General features: G+C 36.6%; 1 protein-coding gene across 3 annotated transcripts in view; it reads left to right on the plus strand.

Annotated features, from left to right (window-relative positions):
• Positions 1–24,341, plus strand: part of USP33 (ubiquitin specific peptidase 33) — a 59,635-nt gene that overhangs the window by 31,457 nt on the left and 3,837 nt on the right. For 2 of the 3 annotated variants that reach the window (XM_036445527.2, XM_036445529.2), the window contains 14 exons: positions 139–217; positions 2,663–3,077; positions 5,221–5,361; positions 6,641–6,762; positions 8,162–8,334; positions 8,435–8,529; positions 9,390–9,423; positions 11,261–11,306; positions 11,974–12,154; positions 12,867–12,993; positions 13,996–14,165; positions 16,199–16,280; positions 17,237–17,345; positions 23,044–23,146. In XM_036445527.2, coding sequence (XP_036301420.1) covers positions 139–217; positions 2,663–3,077; positions 5,221–5,361; positions 6,641–6,762; positions 8,162–8,334; positions 8,435–8,529; positions 9,390–9,423; positions 11,261–11,306; positions 11,974–12,154; positions 12,867–12,993; positions 13,996–14,165; positions 16,199–16,280; positions 17,237–17,345; positions 23,044–23,146 — 1,877 coding nt within the window. The remainder of the gene's footprint in view (positions 1–138; positions 218–2,662; positions 3,078–5,220; positions 5,362–6,640; positions 6,763–8,161; positions 8,335–8,434; positions 8,530–9,389; positions 9,424–11,260; positions 11,307–11,973; positions 12,155–12,866; positions 12,994–13,995; positions 14,166–16,198; positions 16,281–17,236; positions 17,346–23,043; positions 23,147–24,341) is intronic. The other variant, XM_036445528.2, reaches the window with a different exon arrangement.

Here is a 24,341-nt window from a genome sequence, read left to right on the forward strand (position 1 = left end):
TGGAACATAATATTGGGCAATTTTGAATGATTTTTTGAAACAAACACTTTTTAATTTAATACCTTTAATTCTTGATTGCTAAATTATAAATAAACAGAACATCACAAATCTCTCATTTTTTAATGTTTTGTTCCTTAGGCCAGGTTCTGTTGTGCCTACTAATCTGTTTCAAGGAATTAAAACTGTAAATCCAACTTTTCGGGGGTATTCTCAGCAGGTAAGTCTTCATTGCTTTTTCATAATATTCATCTTTAATAAATTTGCAACATGCCATTATATATTATGCTATTATGTGGTCATATGTATTTCTATATAATTTATTTGTTCATTTATTTTTTTTATTACTTTTTCTCATGCCTTTATTTAACAAGAATGACCTTTTATCTTATTTTCTGCTAATATTTTTCTATCCTTATCTTAATTTTCTATATTCCTAGAAATTTTGAGTTTTGGAGTGGGTAAACCTATATGTATACACACACATATATAAAAGACTAAGTTACTGACCAGCCATTGGTGTGACCAACCGCCGACCGGCCAGTACATATGATGCACACTAGCAATTTAAAAATAAATGTTGACTCACACATGTGCAATACATACAAAGATCTCGCTGGCACCAATCTAGACAGTGTAAGAATATTCCCACCTGAACTTGTTTTCGGACATGGTCAGTTATATGTTACTTTCTCTTGAGTTCAAAGAGCGTATGACATTAAAGTTAAAGCTGTAAATACTTCATCACAAGAGGAATTAGTCAAGCACGCTGAAAGTGTTTTTACTCTTATGTGGTATACAGTGAGATATTGGAATAAATTTAATCACTTTATCAGTCATTGTTTTTAAAAAAATATATTTTATTGATTTTGTACAGAGAGGAAGGGAGAGAGATAGAGAGTTAGAAACATAGATGAAAGAGAGTCATCGATCAGCTGCCTCTTACACACCCCCTCCTGGGGATGTGCTCGCAACCAAGGTACATGCCCTTGACCGGGGACCTTTCAGTCCCCAAGCCGACGCTCTATCCATTGAGCCAAACCGGTTTTGGCATCAGTCATTGTTTTTATCAATGTTGTTTTTATATCCTGACTGTTGTTTTTATATCATGTCGTTTTTGTTGTATCATGTTGTTATTATTTATTAATCAATTTATATATAATATTATTTTCATATACATTTTACTAATTTTCTTTCATCTCTGACACTTATAAAGAAAGGGTGAATAGCAATATTAAAATATTTCTTCTAATTAATTTCCTTTCAGTGTGCATGAATCTGTGCACTGGGCCACTAGTATGTCAATAATTTTAGTGCTTTTAACTTTGAAAAGTTCTACATCAGAGATAAATTTTCATCTATGCTTTCCATATTGTATGCTTCCATTTTTCAAAAATGTAATTTTTCAATACATATTATTTATTTCATATTACAGTATGATCCAAATTTTGTTTTCACAAGTAGCTAACAGGGAACCAAACTGTAACTTTAAGACTTTTAAAAATGTCTTTCTATTGGTTTTTGTGCTTACATCTTTATATTATCTCTATATTAATAAAAAAGTAATAAGCTAATTAGACTGAGAGACCTTCTGGACGTCTTTCCGGACAAAGCCGGGGGCTTGGCCAGCCTGAAAACCACTCCAGGCCCCTTGCCCAGGTCGGCTTGCCTCCCAAGGGAACCCCGCACCCTGATCCAGGACCCCCTTCAGAGCAGACCAGCTGGCCCCTACCAGTACACCAGGCCTCTATACTAATAAAAGGGTAATATGCTAATTAGACTGGACGTCCTTCGGGACAAAGCCATGGTAGCAGGGCCAAGGCAGAGGCAGTTAGGAGTGATGAGGCTGGCAGGGGAGAGCAGTTAGGGGAATCAGGCTGGGGGGTGTCTGACTGCTGGTTTAGATGACATCCTATGAGGAGTCCCAGATTGGAGAGGGTGCAGGCCAGCCTAAGGGACACCCCTTCCCTTTCATGAATTTCATGTACTGGGCCTCTAGTTAATATGTAAAACAGAATCTGTTTCTGGGCTTCCTAATCTGTTTCATTTACCCATATATTTTTTGTATTAGTACTAATGCAAGTTTCAAATGTTGTAGTTTTATATAATATCTTTTAGTATTAATACCTGGCCCTAACATTTTTCTTTTTCAAAACAATATCTATTCCCTGTTAATTTTTGTGTATGCAAATTCCTGGATTACCAGAGACTGTGATTTCATAGATATGAGTTGGGGCTTACAAATTTGTATTTTTAATAAGCATTTCAGGTTGATTAAGGGTTTCTCTGTAAGATATAGTACAAAATTGGATAAAGCTTTAATTTTAAGTTAAAGTATTTGAATTTAGGACATCTCTCTGAATAGTCACACGAAGCAAATCCAGGTTTTCTTTATACCTTACTCCTCCACTTTTTTAAAATAGCAGCACTACTAAGAGCTGACCTCCCTCCAGATCATCTTCAGTTTTATAATTACTTTTGTTTCATTTACCTAATGTTTTAGGACTTAGTGCTTCTCATCCTTCTAGTGCCTTATGTTCTACAAAGTTGTATTTCTTTAGTATAATGCTACACATTTAGTTGATAACGACATTCTGTATACTTTTCCTTAAGTTTCTGCATGCATACACATGAAGCGGTGATATCTATTTTGCTTTTATATTAGGATGCTCAAGAATTTCTTCGATGTTTAATGGATCTGCTTCATGAAGAACTGAAAGAACAGGTCATGGAAGTAGAAGAAGATCCTCAAACGATGACTGAGGAGACCATGGAAGAAGACAAGAGCCAGTCAGATGTAGATTTTCAGTCCTGTGAATCTTGTAGCGGCAGTGATAGAGCTGAAAATGATAATGGCTCTAGAAGCTTTTCTGAAGATAATAATGAAACAACAATGTTAATTCAGGATGATGAGAACAATTCAGAAATGTCAAAAGATTGGCAAAAAGAGAAGATGTGTAATAAGATTAATAAAGTATATTCTGAAGGAGACTTAGATAAAGATAAAGACTCTATGTCTGAAACAGACGATTTGAACAACCAGGAAACAGTTAAAGTGCAAATACACGGCAGAGCTTCAGGTGATAATTTTAATATTTTGAAAATAGTGTTTCATTGGTACACTGAGGGAAAATTAGCATGGCATGTGACTAAAATCAAAACACTTACAATTTACATGTTAATGTTCACAGTTTATATTTAGCATAATAAGAATGGAATAGAATGATTAATAATTTTAGCTTAATATTTTGTGTGTAGTATATGACATTGTTCAACCATACTATAATTTGCAGGAAAGGGGAATTAGATAGTTAGGTTTGGACTTTCTGAGTAGTAGACTTTAGCAGTATTTGCATGTATGTGAATGTTAAGTTTATGTCATTTTAAGCAGATTCTGTTAAGATCCTGGGGAAAAGCAAAGTAATCCAGTTGTATTTTTGTAGACATATACTATTAGATTTAGGTTGCTGTTACTGGAATTGCATCAGCTCTGACACATTTTGAATATGTGTTTGTATTAGTGTAGGACTTTAACTATAATGAGCCTTATAAGATATATTCTAATATTAATCAGTGTTCCTTTGAGAAAGAGCCAAGGGTCAGATGAAAAATGTTGAGTTAGATCTCTTTGTATTTTACATTTATTTCTTCAGTAAGTTATCTTGGCTTAATGTGGAATTTAGTTCTCCAAAGTAGATAAAATTAAACCATCAGAGGTTCAAATTTTCTGATCTTAAAATAAGTGGCAGACAAGTAACAAAAATAATTTTATTCTGTAATTACTGAAGAGCGAGAACCACTAAACAATTTATTTAGGTATTTGAAAGAACCCAAAATTCCTTCTTAAGTGGCTCACCTCTGTATAGTGCATACATGCCTTCTAGTCAGGAAAACTTATAGACTCCTTAATTATACTGCCGTTTTGTTTAGAAGTTGTATATTATAGTTAATACATTGAAAGACTTAGCTTTGCTGCTGTCCAGCCCTTGTAAAAAGTCTGGTTAAAGAACATACTTATTCTTTCTTTTTTTAAAGTGAGTTTTTAAAAAAATATATATTTTATTGATTTTTTACAGAGAGGAAGGGAGAGGGATAGAGAGTTAGAAACATCAATGAGAGAGAAACATTGATCAGCTGCCTCCTGCACACACCCTACTGGGGATGTGCCCACAACCAATGTACATGCCCTTGACCAGAATCAAACCTGGACCCTTCAGTCTGCAGGCCGATGCTCTAAGCCAAACAGGATAGGACTATACTCATTCTTTATTGCTGTTCTTATACATATAACTAATTGATGACCTAGAATAGGGATCTGAGCTTTTACTTTTTTTAAAAATTAAAAAATGTGACAAACACCATATGTGGCACACAAAACCTAAAGTATTTACTTTCTGACCTTTTACAGGAAACATTTGCCAATTCTTGACCTAGATCATAGTAACTTTATTCCCTTCAGAAAGGAGTGACTCTTTTCTTTCCCTCCAAATTTATACAGTCTGCTTTTAGTGATGCTGGAGATAATGAGAAATGCTTATGTGAAAGTAATTTATTTTGCATTATTCAGAAAAATCTCTGAAGTTGTTCTTTCAGGGTCTCTTAGGAACAATTCTCTTCTTCAATACTTATTGAGCACAGTCCCTTACTCTGGAATGGATGTTATGTATTGAGACTGCAACAGCAACTATTGACATAGTGCTCATGGAGATTTATTTATTTATCTATAATTTAATTTATAATTTAAAAGGTTCTTTCCTGACAAAAGGGTTAATTTTATCACAGTAAGAATAAAATAATTTATAATGATTTTATGCCTAAATTTCTTCTTAGATTTTGATTACTTTGTTAGTTTGGGGAGATAATCTTTTTCCCCCACACTGTTTTAAAAGCTGTTTTTAAAAAAAAACAACTGTCCTAAATATCTTTTTTAAAATATCAATAATAAATTAGGACAAATATGATTCTCTTTGGCTTTATATTTTTCTCTGCTCACTTCCTGAATGTCTACAATAGAATGTGATAAAAGCATTAATTGTATTCCTAGGGGGGAAAATCACTGTTACTTCCCTTAGCACTTTCTCTATCAAGTATTTCACTCTACATTTATTAATGTGAATTGTGTTTAAAATCTCAAATGAAGAAACCTTTAACATAATTAACATTATTTGACAGGTAGAATAATTTTACTATTTAAGGTAATAACACAAATTTTTAATATTACAGAATACATTACCGATGTCCATTTGAATGACCTGTCTACACCACAGATCCTTCCATCAAATGAAGGTGTTAATTCACGTTTATCAGCAAGTCCTCCAAAATCAGGCAATTTGTGGCCAGGATTGGCATCCACACAGAAAAGAGGTAGATGTTTCAGTTACTCAGGCTACTTTGTTTTGACCATTTAAAGTATTAATTATGAAATATTATTCAGTCCTTCAAAATTGACAGCATAATTTTACACACCCATGATTTAAATTTTTGTGTATGTGTGGCACAAATTTACATACAATAGAATTCACTCTTGGTATAGAGTCCTCTGAGTTTTAATACATGAATAGATTCTTGTTACACCAACCACAAACAGAATATAGAACAGTTCCAACATCCCAAAGAATTCCCTTATGCTACTACTTGTAATCAGACTCTCCCTCCCCTTACCCCTTTCTAATCACTAGTTTTGTTGCTCTGTCCTCTATTTTTATTGTTTTGCCTTTTCCAGAATATCATATAAATGGAAGCATACAGTATGTAGTCTTTTGAAATAGATTTCTTTCACTCAGTGTAATGCATTTGAGATAATAGTTATGTTGCATGTCTGAATAGTTCCTTTTTATTACTCAAACATTATATGACTATACTACTTTTTATTCATTCACTCATTGAAGGACATTTGAATTGCTTCCCGCTTTTGGCAATTATGACTAATTCTATAAACATTTGTGTATAGGTTTCTCTATGAACATAAGTTTTCATTTGTCCAGGGTAAACACCTAGAAGTGGGATTATAAGATTTTTTGTTAGTTTTATGTTTAAGGTTGTATGAAATTGTTTTCAAGAGCGGCTGTATCATTTGCATTCCTCCCAGCTATGAATGAGAGTTCAAGTATTATAAAATGTAAAACTAGTAAACTCTTAGGAAAAAAAATAGGGAAAAACTGTAATGATGTATTAGACAAAGACATCCAAAGCATGATCCATGAAGAAAAAGCAAAACAAAAAAAAACTTTCTTAACAGAAGACGCTATTAAGAGAATGAAAAAAAAAAAAAGATAAGGTGGCAAAACAATATTTGCAAATCACGTAACTGACAAAGCACTTGTATTCAAAATATATAAAGAACTCTCAGAGCTTAATTATAGAATCATTTCTTCAAATATAGCTTTATGTTAAGCCAAAAACAAACAAGTAAAAGCAAAATTGTTCTGATTGAAGTCAAGATGGGGAGACTGAATTCCTGTTTCACTTGGTTTCTCTCTCCTTTTTTTTTTTTTTTTTTTTTTTTTTAAAGCAATGCTCTTCAATAGTATTTTGACAAATTTCTTCAACATAGTAAATTTTACTGTTAAAGATTCCAGAGAAAAATGCTTAAAGAAAAGAGGTACTTTGGTTTTAAAAATATATTTCAACCCTTATTTCTCAGTGCTAGCTCAATCTGCATCATCCCCAAAGAGGAAAAAACAGCACAAGAAATACCGAAGTGTTATTTCAGATGTTTTTGATGGAACAATCATTAGTTCAGTGCAGTGTCTCACTTGTGACAGGGTGAGTATGAAGGAATTATAATACACAATATTTTTTTTTGTCAAATGCTAGTTTAAAAAAAACCACTAATAAAATGGTATGAGAAGTTGATTGTAACTCCTCATCAGTAGCAAGGAGCTGCTGCTGATTACACATGTGATTCTTGTGTTTACATCAGTGTAATTGATTCTAGATGTAGAATTGTTTTTTGGGAATAATAGCAACATAGTTGTTAAAGAATGAGTCTTGACCTTTCATTGGTCAAGCACTCATTCGCAGGAAGAATTAACTCCGTTCTTCATCGCTGGTCACATATTAAGGTAATTTGTTGCTTAGCAGCAAGAACTGGTAGCACCCACCTTCTCATAAGGCCGATGAAATTATATGCTGGGAAACTGTTGCTGCTCACAGGCACTGAGCTGTGATTGTATTTTTTGCATTTGGTTATATGGCCTGTAAATATTTCCTTTGTTAAGATTGGGGCTCAGACAATAAAGGTAGTATCAGATTCATATATAAGAACATATATTAAAATTATCCTGAGTTCTTTAATAATATCTCTAAATCCCTGAATTTCTTTGAGCTTTTCTTAAGAGCAGTTTTCCTTCAGTGCAGGAATATTTATAACTACTGAAATTAAAATGACACTTCCCTCTCTCCCTCCCCCCCAATAAGACAACAATAATGCAGAAGTAAGTTTTCAATTATTGTGTTAAAATCTTTTTTTTTTTTTAATATATTTTATTGATTTTGTACAGAGAGGAAGGGAGAGATAGAGAGTTAGAAACATCGATGAGAGAGAGTCATCGATCAGCTGCCTCTTGCACACCCCCCACCGGGGATATGCCCACAACCAAGGCACATGCCCCTGACGGGAATCGAACCCGGGACCCTTCAGTCCCCAAGCCGACGCTCCATCCATTGAGCCAAACCCGTCTCGGCAATTGTGTTAAAATCTTAAGTAAAGCCCAAGGGCTTCTAACAGGGTAATTTGGTACCAAATACTTAAATGGACTTGTCCTGAAATGTTTTCATCTATTTAAAAAAATCGCATGCTAGGTTTTACAACTTTTTAAAAAACAACATTTAAAAACTATTATGAAGAGGTCATTTCCAAATGTAAATACAGTAGTGCGTAAGAGTTTGTACCTCCCACTGCAATGACTGGATGTGAGGTACTTCTCTATGCCACAGTGTTCTCGAGTAATGTGATGTTAGGAGTTATCCCAGAAGGTTTATGTGAAGATTACATTTAGAACAGCACTTGGTACAGAGCAAGTGTTTTGCTGTTGTTATTACAATAAAGCAGTTTGATGTTTTTATCATAACTTGATTTGATCTTTGCCGTCTAAAATCTGTTCTCATAAATGTTTGAACTGGATTATTTTCATCCCATTCTTAAAACACAAAACAATTGTAGGTTTCTGTAACCCTGGAGACCTTTCAAGATCTGTCCTTGCCAATTCCTGGCAAGGAAGACCTTGCTAAGCTGCATTCCTCGAGTCATCCAACTTCCATAGTCAAAGCAGGATCGTGTGGTGAAGCGTACGCTCCACAAGGGTGGATAGCTTTTTTCATGGAATATGTGAAGAGGTTTGTATGCATTTTTTAAAAAATCGATTGATTGTTAAAACTGCTGTTTCTGCTGTACTGGCAGAACACTCCCTTTTTTCTTCTATCGATAATGTTTCAGGTTTGTTGTCTCATGTGTCCCTAGCTGGTTTTGGGGTCCAATAGTAACCTTGCAAGATTGTCTTGCTGCCTTCTTCGCTAGAGATGAATTAAAAGGTAAGAAATATGAAACAGTTTTTTATCTATGGCTAAATGTTGTGGGTAATCTAAAATACTAGTAGGACTGAACATAAAATATTTTTAAAAGCTAAGTTTTAAGGAGCTTAAGAAGTACTTGCCCATATTGCTACAATGCCATTATCTACTATGGTGATATAAATACCACAAATCATATCTTTTTAAAAAAATATATATTTTATTGATATTTTACAGAGAGGAAGGGAGAGAGATAGAGAGCTAGAAACGTCGATGAGAGAGAAACATTGACCAGCTGCCTCCTGCACACCCCCCACCGGGATGTGCCCGCAACCAAGGTTCATGCCCCTGACCAGAATTGAACCCGGGACCTTTCAGTCCGCAGACCGACGCTCTACCACTGAGCCAAACCAGTTTCGGTCACAAATCATATCTTGAAATAATTTATACTACTTCCTACAGTACTAGATAAGATGACATGTGAGATGTCTTAAAACTTCTCAGGGATTCAAAGTAGGGAAAATTCAACCAATATAAACGTCTTATATATCTGAACTAGTCTGTGAATCCCTCCATAATATTTAAGATGCCTCAGTATTTTTATATGTGCAGCACTTTGTGTGGACAGTCATGTAATGGGCAGTGAATGAATGGAAAGGATGTTCTTTAAGATAGGCTTCCAAGGTTGAAAAGAGAGGGAGGTCAAGGGCGCTTTAGGCAAGGCATACAGTGAGCTGACTCCTGCGCAGAGACCAAAAAACGTGCGTCTTGTGTTACTGTGCTGCAAGGTCAGCATGCGGCAGACTCAGCAGAATTGCAGAACCAAAGGAAATACTTTGCTTTTCATTTGAGAGGAATGACCAGATTTGTTCTATTTTCAGGTGACAATATGTACAGTTGTGAAAAATGCAAAAAGTAAGTGTTATTGCCAATGTTTTTAATAACATGTTCTGTATTTTAAACGGTATTTTGTTGTGGTGGTGGTTAGTTAAATTGAGTTAAAATTCCACTTTATTTAGAAAAATAAAGTAGTGAACTTTGTCCTAATAAAAATTAAGAGGCTGGGTGTTTTATAAAACAAATTGGAAGCAAAAATGTAACAAATTTAATGCACTTATCTAAGATGTAAGAGTGTAATCCGAGATTTAAAATAAGTATAATTTTGCATAAAACTTTCCACATACATTATAAAAGATACTGGGATGTGCAATATACATTTTCATTACATTAAGTTTTGTCATCATAAATAAGGGTATTCTCTTCTGGATTACCATGTTAACAGACTGAATTCAAGAAGTGAAAGTGGCCGAAACCGGTTTGGCTCAGTGGTAGAGCGTTGGTCTGAGGACTGAAAGGTCCCAGGTTCGATTCCGGTCAAGGGCAGGTACACTGGTTGCGGGCACATCCCCGGTAGGGGGTGTGCAAGAGGCAGCTGGTCGATGTTTCTCTCTCATTGATGTTTCTAGCTCTCTATCCCTCTCTCCTCCTCTCTGAAAAAAATTAATAAAATATATTAAAAAAAAAAAAAGAAGTGAAAGTGGCTATAAATTATGCAGTTTCAAATCTATGTAAAATTCAGAAGGGTTATACCAATCTTGATGTTATCTGCTGTATGATGGCAGAATAGAAATACAGTTAAACAAAGTATGGGTTTTCTTTCTTTTTTTTAAATATATTTTTATTTATTTTCAGAGAGGAAAAGAGAGGGAGAGAGAGATAGAAACATCAATGATGAGAGAGAATCATTGACTGGCTGCCTCCTGTACACTCCCAATGGGGATGGAGCCCACAGTCTGGGCATGTGCCTTTGACTGGAATTGAAGCCAGGACCCTTCAGTCCATAGGCCAATGCTCTATCCACTGAGCCAAACCAGCTAGGACAATAAGCTGGATGGTAATAAAAGTGTAAGCAGGCCATAGATAGTAAGACTTTCATTTTTTGAATTTAATTTTTCTTTTAAAAAATTACAGTTGACATTTAATATTATATTAGTTTCAGGGGTACAGCCTAATAGATAGTGATTGCCTTGATAAGTTGGTACCTGTGTGATTCCATACGTTGTTATTACAATATTATTGACCATATTCTCTATGCTACACTTCTCATCCCCGTGACTATTTTGTAACTTCTAGTTGTACTTTTTTTTTAATCCTCACTCGAGGATATTTTTCCATTGATTTTTAGAGAGAGGGGAAGGGAAGGTGAAAGAGAGAGAGAGAAACATTGATGTGAGAGATACATTGATTGGTTGCCTTCTGCATGTGTCCCTACTGGGATGGAGCCTGAAACTGAGATACATGCCCTTGACTGAAATCAAACCTGCGACCCTTCAGTCCTAAGGCCAACAACTCAACCACTGAGCAGAACTGGCCCCTTCACCTTTTTCGCCCAACCCCTTAACTCCCCTCCCATCTGGCAGGCATCATTTTGTTCCCTGTATCTATGTGTTTGTTTGTTTTGATTGCTCGTTCACAAAAAATTAAATTTCATCAAAGAATCACACAACTCCCTACATTTTTATTACTGATAGCTTAGTTTAAATCATTTTATACAATAAGGGACTCTAGTGTTTTATTAGTGTATATTTTTTCATGTATAGCATATAATTCATTAGTGAGCATTTTTAGTCTGAGGCCTTTTGTCTCTGCATTTTCTAAAAGGGTTTATTGAATATTTGAAAATACTAAAGCTTTTTTCCATTCCTTTGGGAAATGGGTTTATTTTAATTGTTTTTCTCTTTTCTCACCTTAGGTTGAGGAATGGAGTAAAGTTTTGTAAAGTACAAAAGTTTCCTGAGGTATGGGCTTTATTATAATTCAATTTATTTTATCTGGTAGGAATTAGTAGTAAATTTTTTAGCATGGGTAAATAATGGACTGTTTCTATTGACCAGTTGCTATTTATGTCATATTAGGATTAGGATTATCTATTTTTAAAATACTGAGTTACATAGCAAGTAAGTACCCTTACCAGTGAAACGATGTTGAGCACAGCTTAATTTGTAGGCTCTTGCAGATATAAAGTATAAATTAGAAAACCTAGTAGCTGTATACTTAGTAAGTACCATGTTTCACTGTTTCCACATTTTAACACCTCTGGAATGAGGTTATCATATTGCAGAATAATGTTTAACCTTGACACTTAATTCAATATGTGTGTATATATATATTTTTTCAATATATTTTATTGATTTTTCACAGAGAGGAAGAGAGAGGGATAGAGAGTTAGAAACGTCGATGAGAGAGAATCATCGACCAGCTGCCTCTTGCACCCCCCCCCCACTGGGGATGTGCCTGCAACCAAGGTACATGCCCTTGACCGGAATCGAACCCGGGACTTTTCAGTCCACAGGCCGATGCTCTATTCACTGAGCCAAACCGGTTCCGGCTCAATACGTATATTTAATAGACTCCTTTATCTAGCATATAAAGCAGTAGAATCTTAATGTCGCCTTTCTCTTTTAGATTTTATGCATCCATCTCAAAAGATTCAGACATGAACTGATGTTTTCCACCAAAATCAGTACCCATGTTTCATTTCCACTGGAAGGCCTGGATCTTCAGCCATTTATTGCTAAAGATAGTCCAGCTCAAATTGTTACCTATGATCTTCTGTCAGTCATTTGTCATCATGGAACTGCAAGTAGTAAGTATAAAGGTTTGACATATGTTCTTAGATTATATTAAAAATAGTAAACATCTGAGTTGATTTTTTAAGTAAGACCTGATTGAGTCAAAGAAAACATGTAAAAGTAGAATTTTATTATTTATTTTTATTTTATTTTGGTTATTAAAAACATGTTAAGCCCTGGTCAGTTGCTAAGTGGTTAGAGTGTTGGCCTATAGACTGAAGGGTTGCCAGTTTGATTCCTGGTCAAGGGAACATACCTCCATTGCAGGCTTACCAGCTCTGGTACAGGTGCACGTGCGAGGCAACCAATCGATGTGATGTTTCTCTCTCCTGTCCCTCTCACCCCTCCCTTCAACTCTCTAGAAATTAATGGAAAAAATATCCTTTGGTTGAAGATTAAAATAAAATAAAACAAAAAGTAAAAAAAGTTAGGAAAGTGAATAATTTTACTTGGAAGTTAGAAATACTGGAAAAGTATTAAATAATAAGTACTTTAACATGATCATTTTTATCATTTTTTTTTTTAAGATTACATTTTCTATCCTTATGTTTCCTCAAGTGGTGGTGGTAAGGATATATACATACTGGAAAAAATTCTAGTACAGTCTAGTTCTTGCTATATCTCAAGTCTCTGCTAAGAACTTGGAATATAAAAGTAATTTATTTTCCATTCTTGTATTAATTGGTATTACTGAAATGATTAAATTTTTTTTCCTCCTAAATTCAGGTGGACACTATATTGCCTACTGCCGAAACAATTTAAATAAACTCTGGTATGAATTTGACGATCAGAGTGTCACTGAAGTTTCAGAATCTACTGTACAAAATGCAGAAGCTTATGTTCTTTTTTATAGGTAAGGAAGTAACTCACAGGCTATTTTAATAAGAAATATCTCACTTTGGGGTTATCAGTGACTTCTAAGACTTTCAAAATGGATTCTAAGTAAAAATTAAAAATTGTTTTACTCTCATTTGATTATCTGAGTAAAATAAAGTGAAAGGTTGCATGCAGAATGATCCTTTAAGAAAATGTTAAATCATTTGGTTGCATTTCAAAGAAAATGTTAAATCATTTGGTTGCATTTCAAAGGTACAGTTGACTCTTGAACAACATGGGTTTGAACTTTATGGGTCTACTTATACATGGATTGTTTTCAATACTATATTGTTTTTAATCTGAGGTTAGGAGCTATGGATGTGGAGGGCTGACTATATGCATTGAGCTATGCTACTTTATATAGGGAACTTAAGCATTCCCAGATTTTGTTGTCTTGTGGGGTGGGCAGTGGCGAGGGGGTAGGCTGGAACCAATACTCTGTGGGTACCAAGGGACAAGTAAATATTTGTGAAGTCAAAAGTTATACACTGATTTCTGAATGCACCAGAGTGGGAGGGGCTGGTGTTGTTCAATGGTCAACTGTATTTTCTTTTAGGAATATTTGTTTTAATAAAAATAATTAGGCACTTGATAGTAGGAATTAAGTACAAAATTTTCTTCTGAAATAGCTAATAAGATATTACTATAACAAATCTTATACTAAAAAATATCAATTTTATAAGAGTTAATATTAGCTACTGAAATAGCAAACAGATTAACTATTTAGATTGATTAACAAACATTTGTTAATAAAAGTTTATGTGGATACTAGTAGTTAAGATACAATATTGCCCCTAGAGTTGTATAATATAATATTGGGGGTTGATACACGGTATATTTCTCTTGAATAATTTACAACATCTAATAAGATTCACAATATTAGTGTATAAAATTTAGTAATGAAGAGGAAAGATTCACTTAGTACTAGTCTAATGGAATAAAATGCACTTTGAATTTAAAGACTCATTGTTCTTAATAGGAAGAGCAGTGAAGAGGCACAAAAAGAGAGACGAAGGATATCAAATTTGTTGAACATAATGGAACCAAGTCTCCTTCAGTTTTATATTTCTCGACAGTGGCTAAATAAATTTAAGACCTTTACTGAACCTGGCCCTATTTCAAATAATGATTTTCTCTGTATTCATGGAGGTAAGAAATTCTTTAATGGAAAGTAGTGGTAAGAATTTGCTGTTAAATAATTGACATATGAGGAAAGACCCAAGAATTTTCCTCTTCCATTTATTTCTGATTTCCCCATCTGCAGTCCAACTTAAATATGTTTCATTCACTATGGTTCAGAAATTGGGCTTTTTCTTCTAATTGTAGGCAGTCTGTAGCCTCTTCATAGGACAGATAAGTACTGAGTACCTGTTCCAAACTCTGTGCTAGAGCTGAGAATAGCAAAGACACTATTTCTGTTCTCAAAGCTCTGATTTCATAATAGAGACAGATACATCAACAACCAGTTAAGATACACAGTGATCGCTTATATTGCACAATAGATGCCCGGTGCATGAAATTCGTGCACGGGTAGGGTCCTAGGCCTGGCCAGACATCAGAGATGATCGGGACCAGGCCTATCGAAGCCTGCCAGCAGGGAAGTAAGAAAGGTGGGGGGAACTGCAGGAGGTTAGCCACCAGCCCTAGGAGGGAGTCAGCCCTTGGCCACCCTGGGAAAGGGGCCGAGTCTGCTGCCACCCACTCCCGGTTCCCCATCCCAGCCCAGGGCCCAGCCTCAATCAGGTTGTTGGGGTCTGCCAGCGGTGGGCAGGGACCACAGAAGGTTGGCTGGCTGGGGGAGATTGGCTGTAGGATTGCACTGACCAACAGGGGGCAGCTCCTGTGTAGAGCATCTGCCCACTGGTGGTCGTTCTGGTAGTTCAGGTGTAATAGTCACTTAGGCTTTTATATATTCAATATATAGATAATTTTTCTCTGCCAAGAGGCTCCCAGCTACCAACTGTATCTGTAGCTCCTATTCCTTTTGTCTTAATGAAAGGCTTTCTTCTCTTCTCTTGAGTATAACAATACTTATACTTAGAATTTAACAAAAACTCATATAGTTATTTGCTAAATATAACTTACTAGAGGCCCAGTACATGAAATTTGTGCAAGGGTAGGGTTCCTAGGCCTGGCAGGTGATCAGGGCTAATCAGGGCCTTCCAGCTGCCGGCCAGGGCCTCCCTTTATTCTGTGCTGTCCCCTGATAGTTAGCACATGTCATACTGAGCAATTGAACTCCCGGTCAAACTCCCAAGGGGGCACTTTGCATATTAGCCTTTTATATATATATAGATGCCTATGTCCTTGGCTATGTTAATGTTTGTTCCGACTAAAAATAATACTTTAGTGTGATACCTTGATTATATTTCATGATTGAAGAATTGATATTCTCATTATTTTTTTCAGTGAAATGAAGAGATAGTAGGGATATCCTATCTTGATTTAGAAACCTAAACTTGAAAATATATCATTATGTGAATTTTTGTCTCATTTTCAAACTTGAACTACTAACATAAAGCTCCTTCTGTTCTAAATCTCCCTATGAATCTTTTTTTTTTTTTAAATATATTTTATTGATGTTTTACAGAGAGAAAGGGAGAGAGATACAGAGCTAGAAACGTCGATGAGAGAGAAACATCGACCAGCTGCCTCTTGCACACCCCCTACTGGGGATGTGCCCGCAACCAATGTACATGCCCCTGACCGGAATCGAACTCGGGACCTTTCAGTCTGCAGACTGACGCTCCACCGCTGAGCCAAACTGGTTTCGGCTTCCTATGAATCTTTTATGCCATTTATCTGTGCCTGGGTTTTATTACATTTGTTTCTGTAAGTGCCTCATTTTTTCTGCTACCACATAAGCTCTATGAAGGAAAGATTGTTTCTTATTTATCTTTGATTTCTCCCAATACATAATGAAGGCTTAGTAAATTCTACATAACTTAAATACTTGAAGATCTCGGTTTACTAATTTTTCTCTATTTCAAGAAATACACTTAGCTTTAGGAGTATAATCACCAAAAAATGCTTGTACTTAATTTTTAACTTTTTGGGGAGGAGTTTCAAGAATAATGATTGAAAAATGCCACTGATTAAACAGTTAAAACGTGAGTTTAACCTTTAAGAGTAATATAAAGCAATTTAAGAATGAAATAGATCCATCTAATTTTTTTTTTTAGGTATTCCTCCACGAAAAGCTAATTATATTGAAGACCTGGTTTTAATGCTGCCTCAGAACATTTGGGATAACCTGTATAGCAGGTTTGTTTTTTTTAAAATCAAACTATATGATTTCATGAAAAAAGTTTGTAGAACCCGTTAAAATTGAATTATTTTATATATGCTTTTTGTGTTTTATGTTGCTTAAGTAGAATATTCCCTTTTTCCTTCATTTATTCAGTGTGAGTCACTAGATTTTGTAGCCTAGATAATTAATTCTAATTCTTACATTCTGATTATCTGAATCTATAAAAGTATCCTGTAATATATAACTCTTAAATTTTAAAGTTTTAAATTTTATTTTAAAGAATTTCACATGTAATTTCCTTATTATGTTTTCCTTAGTGAAATACTGAAAATAATTTATTCCATAAATTCTTAGTTGAGAGGTCAGGGAAAGCCTCTTTATGATTAAAAGTTGATGAAGACTATGGCTATATCAGTAAGATTTATATCAGGCGTCTTCAAACTTTTTAAAGTGGGGGCCAGATCACGGTCCCTCAGAGAGCTGGAGGGCCGGACTATATGAACTACTAATTCCTACTGTAACACCTCGGCTGCGCTCACTGCCCAAAAAACCTGGCGGGCCGGATCAGACTCCTCTGCGGGCCGCATGTGGCCCGCGGGCCGCAGTTTGAAGACGCCTGAATTTTATATGTTTTTTGCTAATTTTTGAAAGCCACCTCTTTTATTTATTTATTTATTTTTTGTGGCTTCAAACATATTTTTGTAGCAGAAGTAATTATAAGGGAAAGTTGAAATACAGGTAAAGCAGGTTATTAGTTAATAAGCTGATACAGTCATTGACCCTGATAAACATAATGTCAAACCATTATGATAATTTTTTTTATTTTTACATTAGTTTAAATATGACTGAGAATTTGTCTGTGAGGATTTATTTACTAGATATTTAGCCATTGATTAAAAGTTGGAGACAAATTTGCTAGAGCATCAGCTTTTTACAAGATTGTCATAATTACAAAATTTTTATGCTTTAGGTATGGAGGAGGACCAGCTGTCAACCATCTGTACATTTGTCACACTTGCCAAATTGAGGCTGAGAAAATTGAAAAAAGAAGAAAAACTGAATTGGAAATTTTTATTCGGGTAAATAAAGTGGTACTTTTCAAATTAAAAATACTCTCTAGGGTAAAGATAAAGAACTGTTAATTACCAGAACTGTATTATGTTAATGAAATGATTGGATAAAGTTGCAATAGATTTTAAGTGCTCTGAGTATTTAACATTGCGAGTCACAATGTAGTGAGTTTTCTTCTTGTGGGTTTTTGTTTTCATGGATTGGTAATGAATTTTGTTTTATCGATTGGTACTGGTAAGAAATCTCCTTGTTGAAATTGTAAATTATAGGTTTCTTTAAGTTAGTGTTTTTCTATATCTATTTTCCCAGACTGCATTCTCTACTTCCATCCTTTTGTGAAATATAATATTATTTTGCAAGACTCTCTATACTTATAAAATATATCTAGTTTTCACCAAGTGAGTTTAGTATGATGTGTTCCCTGATTGCAAGCAACAGAAAGTCTGGTCACAGCCCTAACCTGTTTGGCTCAGTGGATGGAGCATTGGCCTGTAGACTGAAGGGTCCCAGGTTCGATTCCAGTCAAGGGCATGTGCCTTGGTTACAGGCACATCCCCAATGGAAGGTGTGCAGGAGGCAGCTGATTGACGTTTCTCTTTCATCGATGTTTCCAGCTCTCTATCCTTCTCGCTTCCTCTCTGTAAAAAATCAATAAAATATATTAAAAAAGAAAGGAAGTCTGGTCACAGAATCAGCAGGGAAAGTTGAACAATTAGGTTTCATGGACAAGTTCTAGTACAGTTCCATTTATCTAGGTTGTAAGTAGTAAGTCTCGCCGAAACCGGTTTGGCTCAATGGATAGAGCATCGGCTTGGGGACTGAGAGGTCCCGGGTTCGATTCTGGTCAGGGGCATGTACCTTGGTTGCGGGCATATCCCTGGTAGGGGGTGCAAGAGGCAGCTGATCGATGACTCTCTCTCATCGATGTTTCTAGCTCTCTATCTCTCTCCCTTCCTCTCTGTACAAAATAAAAAATATATATATATATATATATATATATATATATATATATATATATATATATATATAAAAGAAGTCTCCTCAAAATGCTGCTGTCAATAACACAGCTCCAGCTTTTTATTTATGGTCCAAATTAATCTTATTCCACCCCCCACCTTTTTTAAATAATGTGTTGGCATAAAAAATAACACTGGAGTACAAAAATAAGTGCCTTTTGTAGACTGGAGATTAAGTGGAGTTTCTGAAAAATTATAAAAGCACATAGGATCAAATTGAAGAAGTAAACCAAAGGCCACTTGAAATGACCACACGGGCTTTAGGCTTGGAAGTGGCAGATGGAAATAAGGACTTAAGCATTCTTTTCCTGCATCATATAAGGCAGCAAACATAAAGTCTGCTTGGATAGAGCACTGAATGTGGACACTTGGGTCAGTTAGAGAGAGCATTCTCTTCGATAGCTTGTAATACCTAGGAAGAATTATAATTTTCTAAATTATGCATAAAATAAATTTTTCTTTGTTAATTCTCATTTGAGGATATTTTTCCATTATTATTATTATTTTTATTTTATTTTATTTTTTTTAACGAGAGAGGGAGAGAGTGGAAAGGAGGAGGAGAGACAGAGAGAGATGCCGAAGCCGGTTTGGCTCAGTGGTAGAGCATCGGTCTGTGGACTTAAAGGTCCCAGGTTCGATTCCGGTCAAGGGCATGTACATTGGTTGCTGGCACATCCCAGGTAGGGGGTGTGCAAGAGGCAGCTGGTCGATGTTTCTCTCTCATCGACGTTTCTAGCTCTCTATCTCTCTCTCTTCCTCTCTGTAAAAAAAATCAATAAAATATATTAAAAAAAAAAAAGAGAGAGAGAGAGAAACATTAATGTGAGAGAGACACATTGATCGGTTGCCTCCTGCACACTCCAACCAGAGCTGGGGATCGAGCCTTCAACTTTAGTACATGCCCTTGACTGGAATTGAATCTGGAACTCTTCAATCCACAGGTCAACATTCTATCCACTGGCTAGGGCTAAAATAAATATTGATCCTCAGGGAGATACATAAGGATGCTATATCCTGAAAACAAAACTCTATAGATGGATTGATTGAATGGTACAATAAATACTGCTGGAGAGCAAATTAGTGTCCTGAAAGATCTAGCAAAGGTTTCTCTTAAGATGGAGTACAAGGATAAACATGAAAAACAAAAGTTTCAACATGTTGGATTGATATAGAACCCAATGTTTTTTTAAATAGGAATTATATAAGAGAATATTGAGCAGGAATTACTTTTACTTTATTTTTTTAAATCTATTTTATTGACTTTTTACAGAGAGGAAGGGAAAAGGATAGAGAGTGACAAACATCAATGAGAGAGAAACATTGATCAACTGCCTCTTGCAGACCCCCTACTGAGGATGTGCCTGCAACCAAGGTACATGCCATTGACTGGAATCGAACCTGAGACTCTTCAATCCGCAGGCTGATGCTCTATCCACTGAGCCAAACCGGTTAGGGCAGGAACTACTTTTAGAGCAACATTTTAGAGAAATTTCTCAGGAATGGAGGTAAACAGATGCTTTTAAATTAATAGAGTGGCTCAGTAGATAGAGTGTAGGCCTGTGGACTGAAGGGTCCCGTGTTCGATTCTGGTCAAGGGCATGTGCCTTGGTTGCAGGCTGCAACCAATCCATGTGTCTCTCTCATATCGATATTTTCTCTCTCTGTCTCTGTCCCTCCCACTCTCTCTAAAAATCCATGGAAAAATATCCTGCAGTGAGAATTAAAAATAAAGAAAGCCACTATCTTCCGGTGAGAATTAAAAATAAATAAATAAATAAAGGATAGAGAAGGATAGAGAGTCAGAAACATAAAGCTAGTCTTTGGGGAAAAAAATCATTTAAAATTAATTTGTTAATTGACTAATGGAGTGATTATACTTATATAAAATTCAAAAAGTCCCCACCTAGACACCTAAAGGAAGAATCATCCTAATGCCAGATTCAAAGAAAGTCCTGAAAGTGTCCAAACCTGATAATGGTATGAATTAAATAGATTCATCTGGCAGAATTAGTTGACATTACATTTCAGAAATCTCAGTTCTGTAGGGATAATTTGTATATCGCAGAAAATCCTAACTTTAATGGTATACCTTTTTTTTTTTTTTTTTTTTAATATTTTATTGACCTTTTACAGAGAGGAAGAGAGAGAAACAGAGATCAGAAACATGGATGAGAGAGAGACATCAACCAGTTGCCTCCTGCACACACTCCACCGGGGATGTGCCCGCAACCAATGTACATGCCCGTGACCGGAATCGAACCTGGGACCCTTCAGTCCGCAGGCTGACGCTCTATCCACTGAGCCAAACCCGCCCTGGCGTAATGCTATACCTTGAGACAAACATGCTTTGATTTTTTTGTTAATCATCATGGACAGCCTCGTTTTTCATTGCCTTTCATTGTTCTATTGAAGCAGCCATTTCATGTGTATGAAAGATCCTTGACTTTAAAGAACTTACATTTAATAAAGTTGTACATTATATATTAAAAGGTGATGAGTTCTATGGAAATAGAAAATACCTAAAAGGATAAGAGCGATCAGGAGTACAGGGATGAGGGGTAGAGTGAGATGCAATTATAAATAGGATGATAAAGATAGGCCACATTGAAAAGGTGACATTTAAGCAAAAACTTGAAGGAGGTGAGGGAGATATTTAGATATTTGCAAAAGAAAGGGATAGTCATGTAAAAGCTCTGAGTGTCAGGAATATTGTCTGCTTGGTTCTGGGAATAACAAAGATCCATGTGACCACAGTGAAGAAATGAGGAAGAAAGTATTAGAAGCTGAAGTCAAATCATGGCGATACTTCTGGGCGATTATAATGCTCTTTGGGGACAGTGTAGGGTTTTGACCTGATTTGATTATAGGAGAGACATGATCTGAAGTTGATGCCTACATCTACAGTATGTACTGTAGGCAGTTAAACATCATGAAATATTTTTAGGCATCTCACTATCTTTTCACACTGTTACAGCTAGATAAATTCCAAATATCCTTCATTTTCCTTAGGCACTGTTGCCTCCACCTCTCTTACTGTACCAGTGTTTCTGTCAACTGGGTTTCTTTAGTTGAAAGCAGAAATCAAAATGGCTAAATTAAGCAAAAAAAAAATTACTCCCTTCTAACCATTAGGTCACTTCTCTGAAGATTGCCATTTCTAATAGAGTTTTTCCTTGTTTGAGTCACGTACCCATTCCTTAGGTCTTAGGACTATACATATACATATATATATATATATATATATATATATATATATATATATATATATATTTTATTGATTTTTTACAGAGAGGAAGGGAGAAAGATAGAGAGCTAGAAACGTTGATGAGAGAGAAACATCGACCAGCTGCCTCTTGCATACCCCGCACCGGGGATGTGCTTGCAACCAACGTACATGCCCCTAACCGGAATCGAACCCGGGACCTTTCAGTCCGCAGACCGACGCTCTACTGCTGAGTCAAATCGGCTTCGGCTGTACCACCACTTTTGAGAATTTATCCTAAAAAAAAGAGAGAGAGAATTTATCCTATACGTATATGTATATTGCCTGTGAAATGACATAGATAAGATCATTCATTGCAGCATTGTGTTTGTAATAGCAACATGTCCACCAGTATCTTAAGTGAATACAAGTAATACATAGACAGTGGCTATTATGTTTAAATAAAATTTATTATCAGATTTTTTTTCTTTTTTGTTAATCCTCACCTGAGAATATTTTCCCATTGATTTTTTGAAAATGTAAGAGGGGGGAGACAGAGAAACATCAATGTGAGAGAGATATCCATTGGTTGCCTCCCACATTGTACCCCTACCAGGGTCATATGGGGATCGTGCCCTTGACAGAAATAGAACCCGAGATTCGTTAGTTTATGGGCTGACACTCAATCCACTGAGCCAAACCAGCTAGGGCCATCATATTTATTAAATATATTTTATTGATTTTTTTACAGAGAGAGAGAAGGATAGAGTCAGAAACATTGATGAGAGAGAATCATCGATCAGCTGCCTCCTGCACAGCCCCCACTGGGGATGTGCCCGCAACCAAGGTACATGCCCCTGACCGGAATCGAACCCGGGACCTTTCAGTCCTCAGGCCAACGCTCTATCCATTGAGCCAAACCGGTCCTGGCGGTCCATCATATTTTTAATAAATATGTAGAGTGGTTATTGTTTTTAAGACTTTGCCTTGACCGTCTTCACCTATGCAATCTTTTATGTCCCTTCAGTTTGTACTTGCTAAAATTTAAGCACAATTTGCCATATATATATATATATATATATATATATATATATATATATATATATATATATATGTTTTGTTTTTTAATTAATTTCTGAGCTGAAGGGAGAGGGAGAGAGAGAAACATCAATGATGGCTGCCTCCTGCATGACCCTTACTGGGGTTTGAGCCCACAACCTGGGCATGTGCCCTGAATGGGAATCGAACCAGGGACCTCCTGGTTCATAGGTTGACGCTCAACCTCTGAGCCACACCGGCCAGGCTAGAATTGTTTTTTAATATACGTTATCATGTATGCTAGTTCTAAAATAACTTAGCATCAATGTACACATTCTTTGTGTATGAGAAACTGGCTTTATCAGAGGCAAAAGTAGGATGATTGTATTGTTCTGCTATAAAGCAAGTCTAAATATTAGGTGACTGATTTTTTTTCCTCCCTACATATAGCTCAACAGAGCATTCCAAGAGGAGGACTCTCCAGCTACTTTTTATTGCATCAGTATGCAGTGGTTTAGAGAATGGGAAAGTTTTGTGAAGGGTAAAGATGGAGGTAAGTGGTTACCAGAAAAATAAAATTCTTTGCAGATTTTCTGTTTATTTAATAAACTAGAGGCCTGGTCCACGAAATTCATGCATAGTGGGGTGTCCCTCAGCCCAGCCTGCACCCTCTCCAATCTGGGACCCCTCGAGGGATGTCCTACTGCCCGTTTAGGCCCGATCCTACTGGGATTGAGCCTAAATGGGCAGTCAGACATTCCTCTCACAATTCAGGACTGCTAGCTCCTAACTGCTCACCTGCCTGCATTCTAAGTGCTTCTGCTTGCAAGCCTGATCACCCCCTAACCACTCCCCTGCCAGCCTGTTTGCCCCTAACTGCCTTCCTCTGTCAGGCCTGGTCACCCCTAACTGCCCTCCTCTAAAGGCCTGGTCCCCCAACTGCTTTCCCCTGCAGGCCTGGGTTCCCCCCAACTGCCCTTCCCTGCGGGCCCGGTTGCCCCCAACTGCCCTCCTCTGCTGGACTGGTCATCCCTAGCTGCCCTCCCCTGCAGGTTTGATTGTCCCCAACTGTCCTCTCTTACAGGCTTGGTCCCTCCTAACTGCCTTGCCCTGCTGACCTGATCACCCACAACTGCCCTCCCTTGCATACCTGGTCTCTCCCCTGCTGGCCATCTTGTGGAGACCATCTTGTGTCCACATGGGGGCAGGATCTTTGATCACATAGAGGCAGCCATCTTGTGTGTTGGAGTGATAGTCAATTTGCATATTACTCTTTTATTAGGTAGTATAGAGGCCCGGTGTATGGGTGGGGTCCAACTGGATTGCCCCGAAAGGTGGAGGTTCCCTTTGTAGGTGGGATGGCCTGGGTGAGGGGCCTATGGTGGTTTGCAGGCTGGCCACGCCCCCTGGCTACCCAAGTGGAGGCCCTGGTATCTGGGCTTTATTTATCTTCTGTAATTGAAACTTTGTAGCCTTGAGTGTAGGCTAGGGCAGGCCAGGGTGGGCAGAAAGCGTGGCTTCCTCAATCGCTGGGGAAACATAAGCCTCCTAGTTGCTCCGTGGCCACAGCCAGCTTGGTTGGGTTAATTTGCATACTCGCTCCTGATTGGCTGGTGAAATGTGGTTTGTGTGTATAGTGGATGTGTGGTCAATTTGCATATTACTCTTTTATTAGATAGGCTATTTTTTGGTTATCTATATACACTTGGGATTACATCAGTGAACAAGATTCCAGCCCTCGGGGATCT

The sequence above is a fragment of the Pipistrellus kuhlii genome, unplaced genomic scaffold (genome assembly GCF_014108245.1).
Source record: "Pipistrellus kuhlii isolate mPipKuh1 unplaced genomic scaffold, mPipKuh1.p scaffold_m20_p_2, whole genome shotgun sequence".
In the NCBI taxonomy this organism is placed as follows: Eukaryota; Metazoa; Chordata; class Mammalia; order Chiroptera; family Vespertilionidae; genus Pipistrellus; species Pipistrellus kuhlii.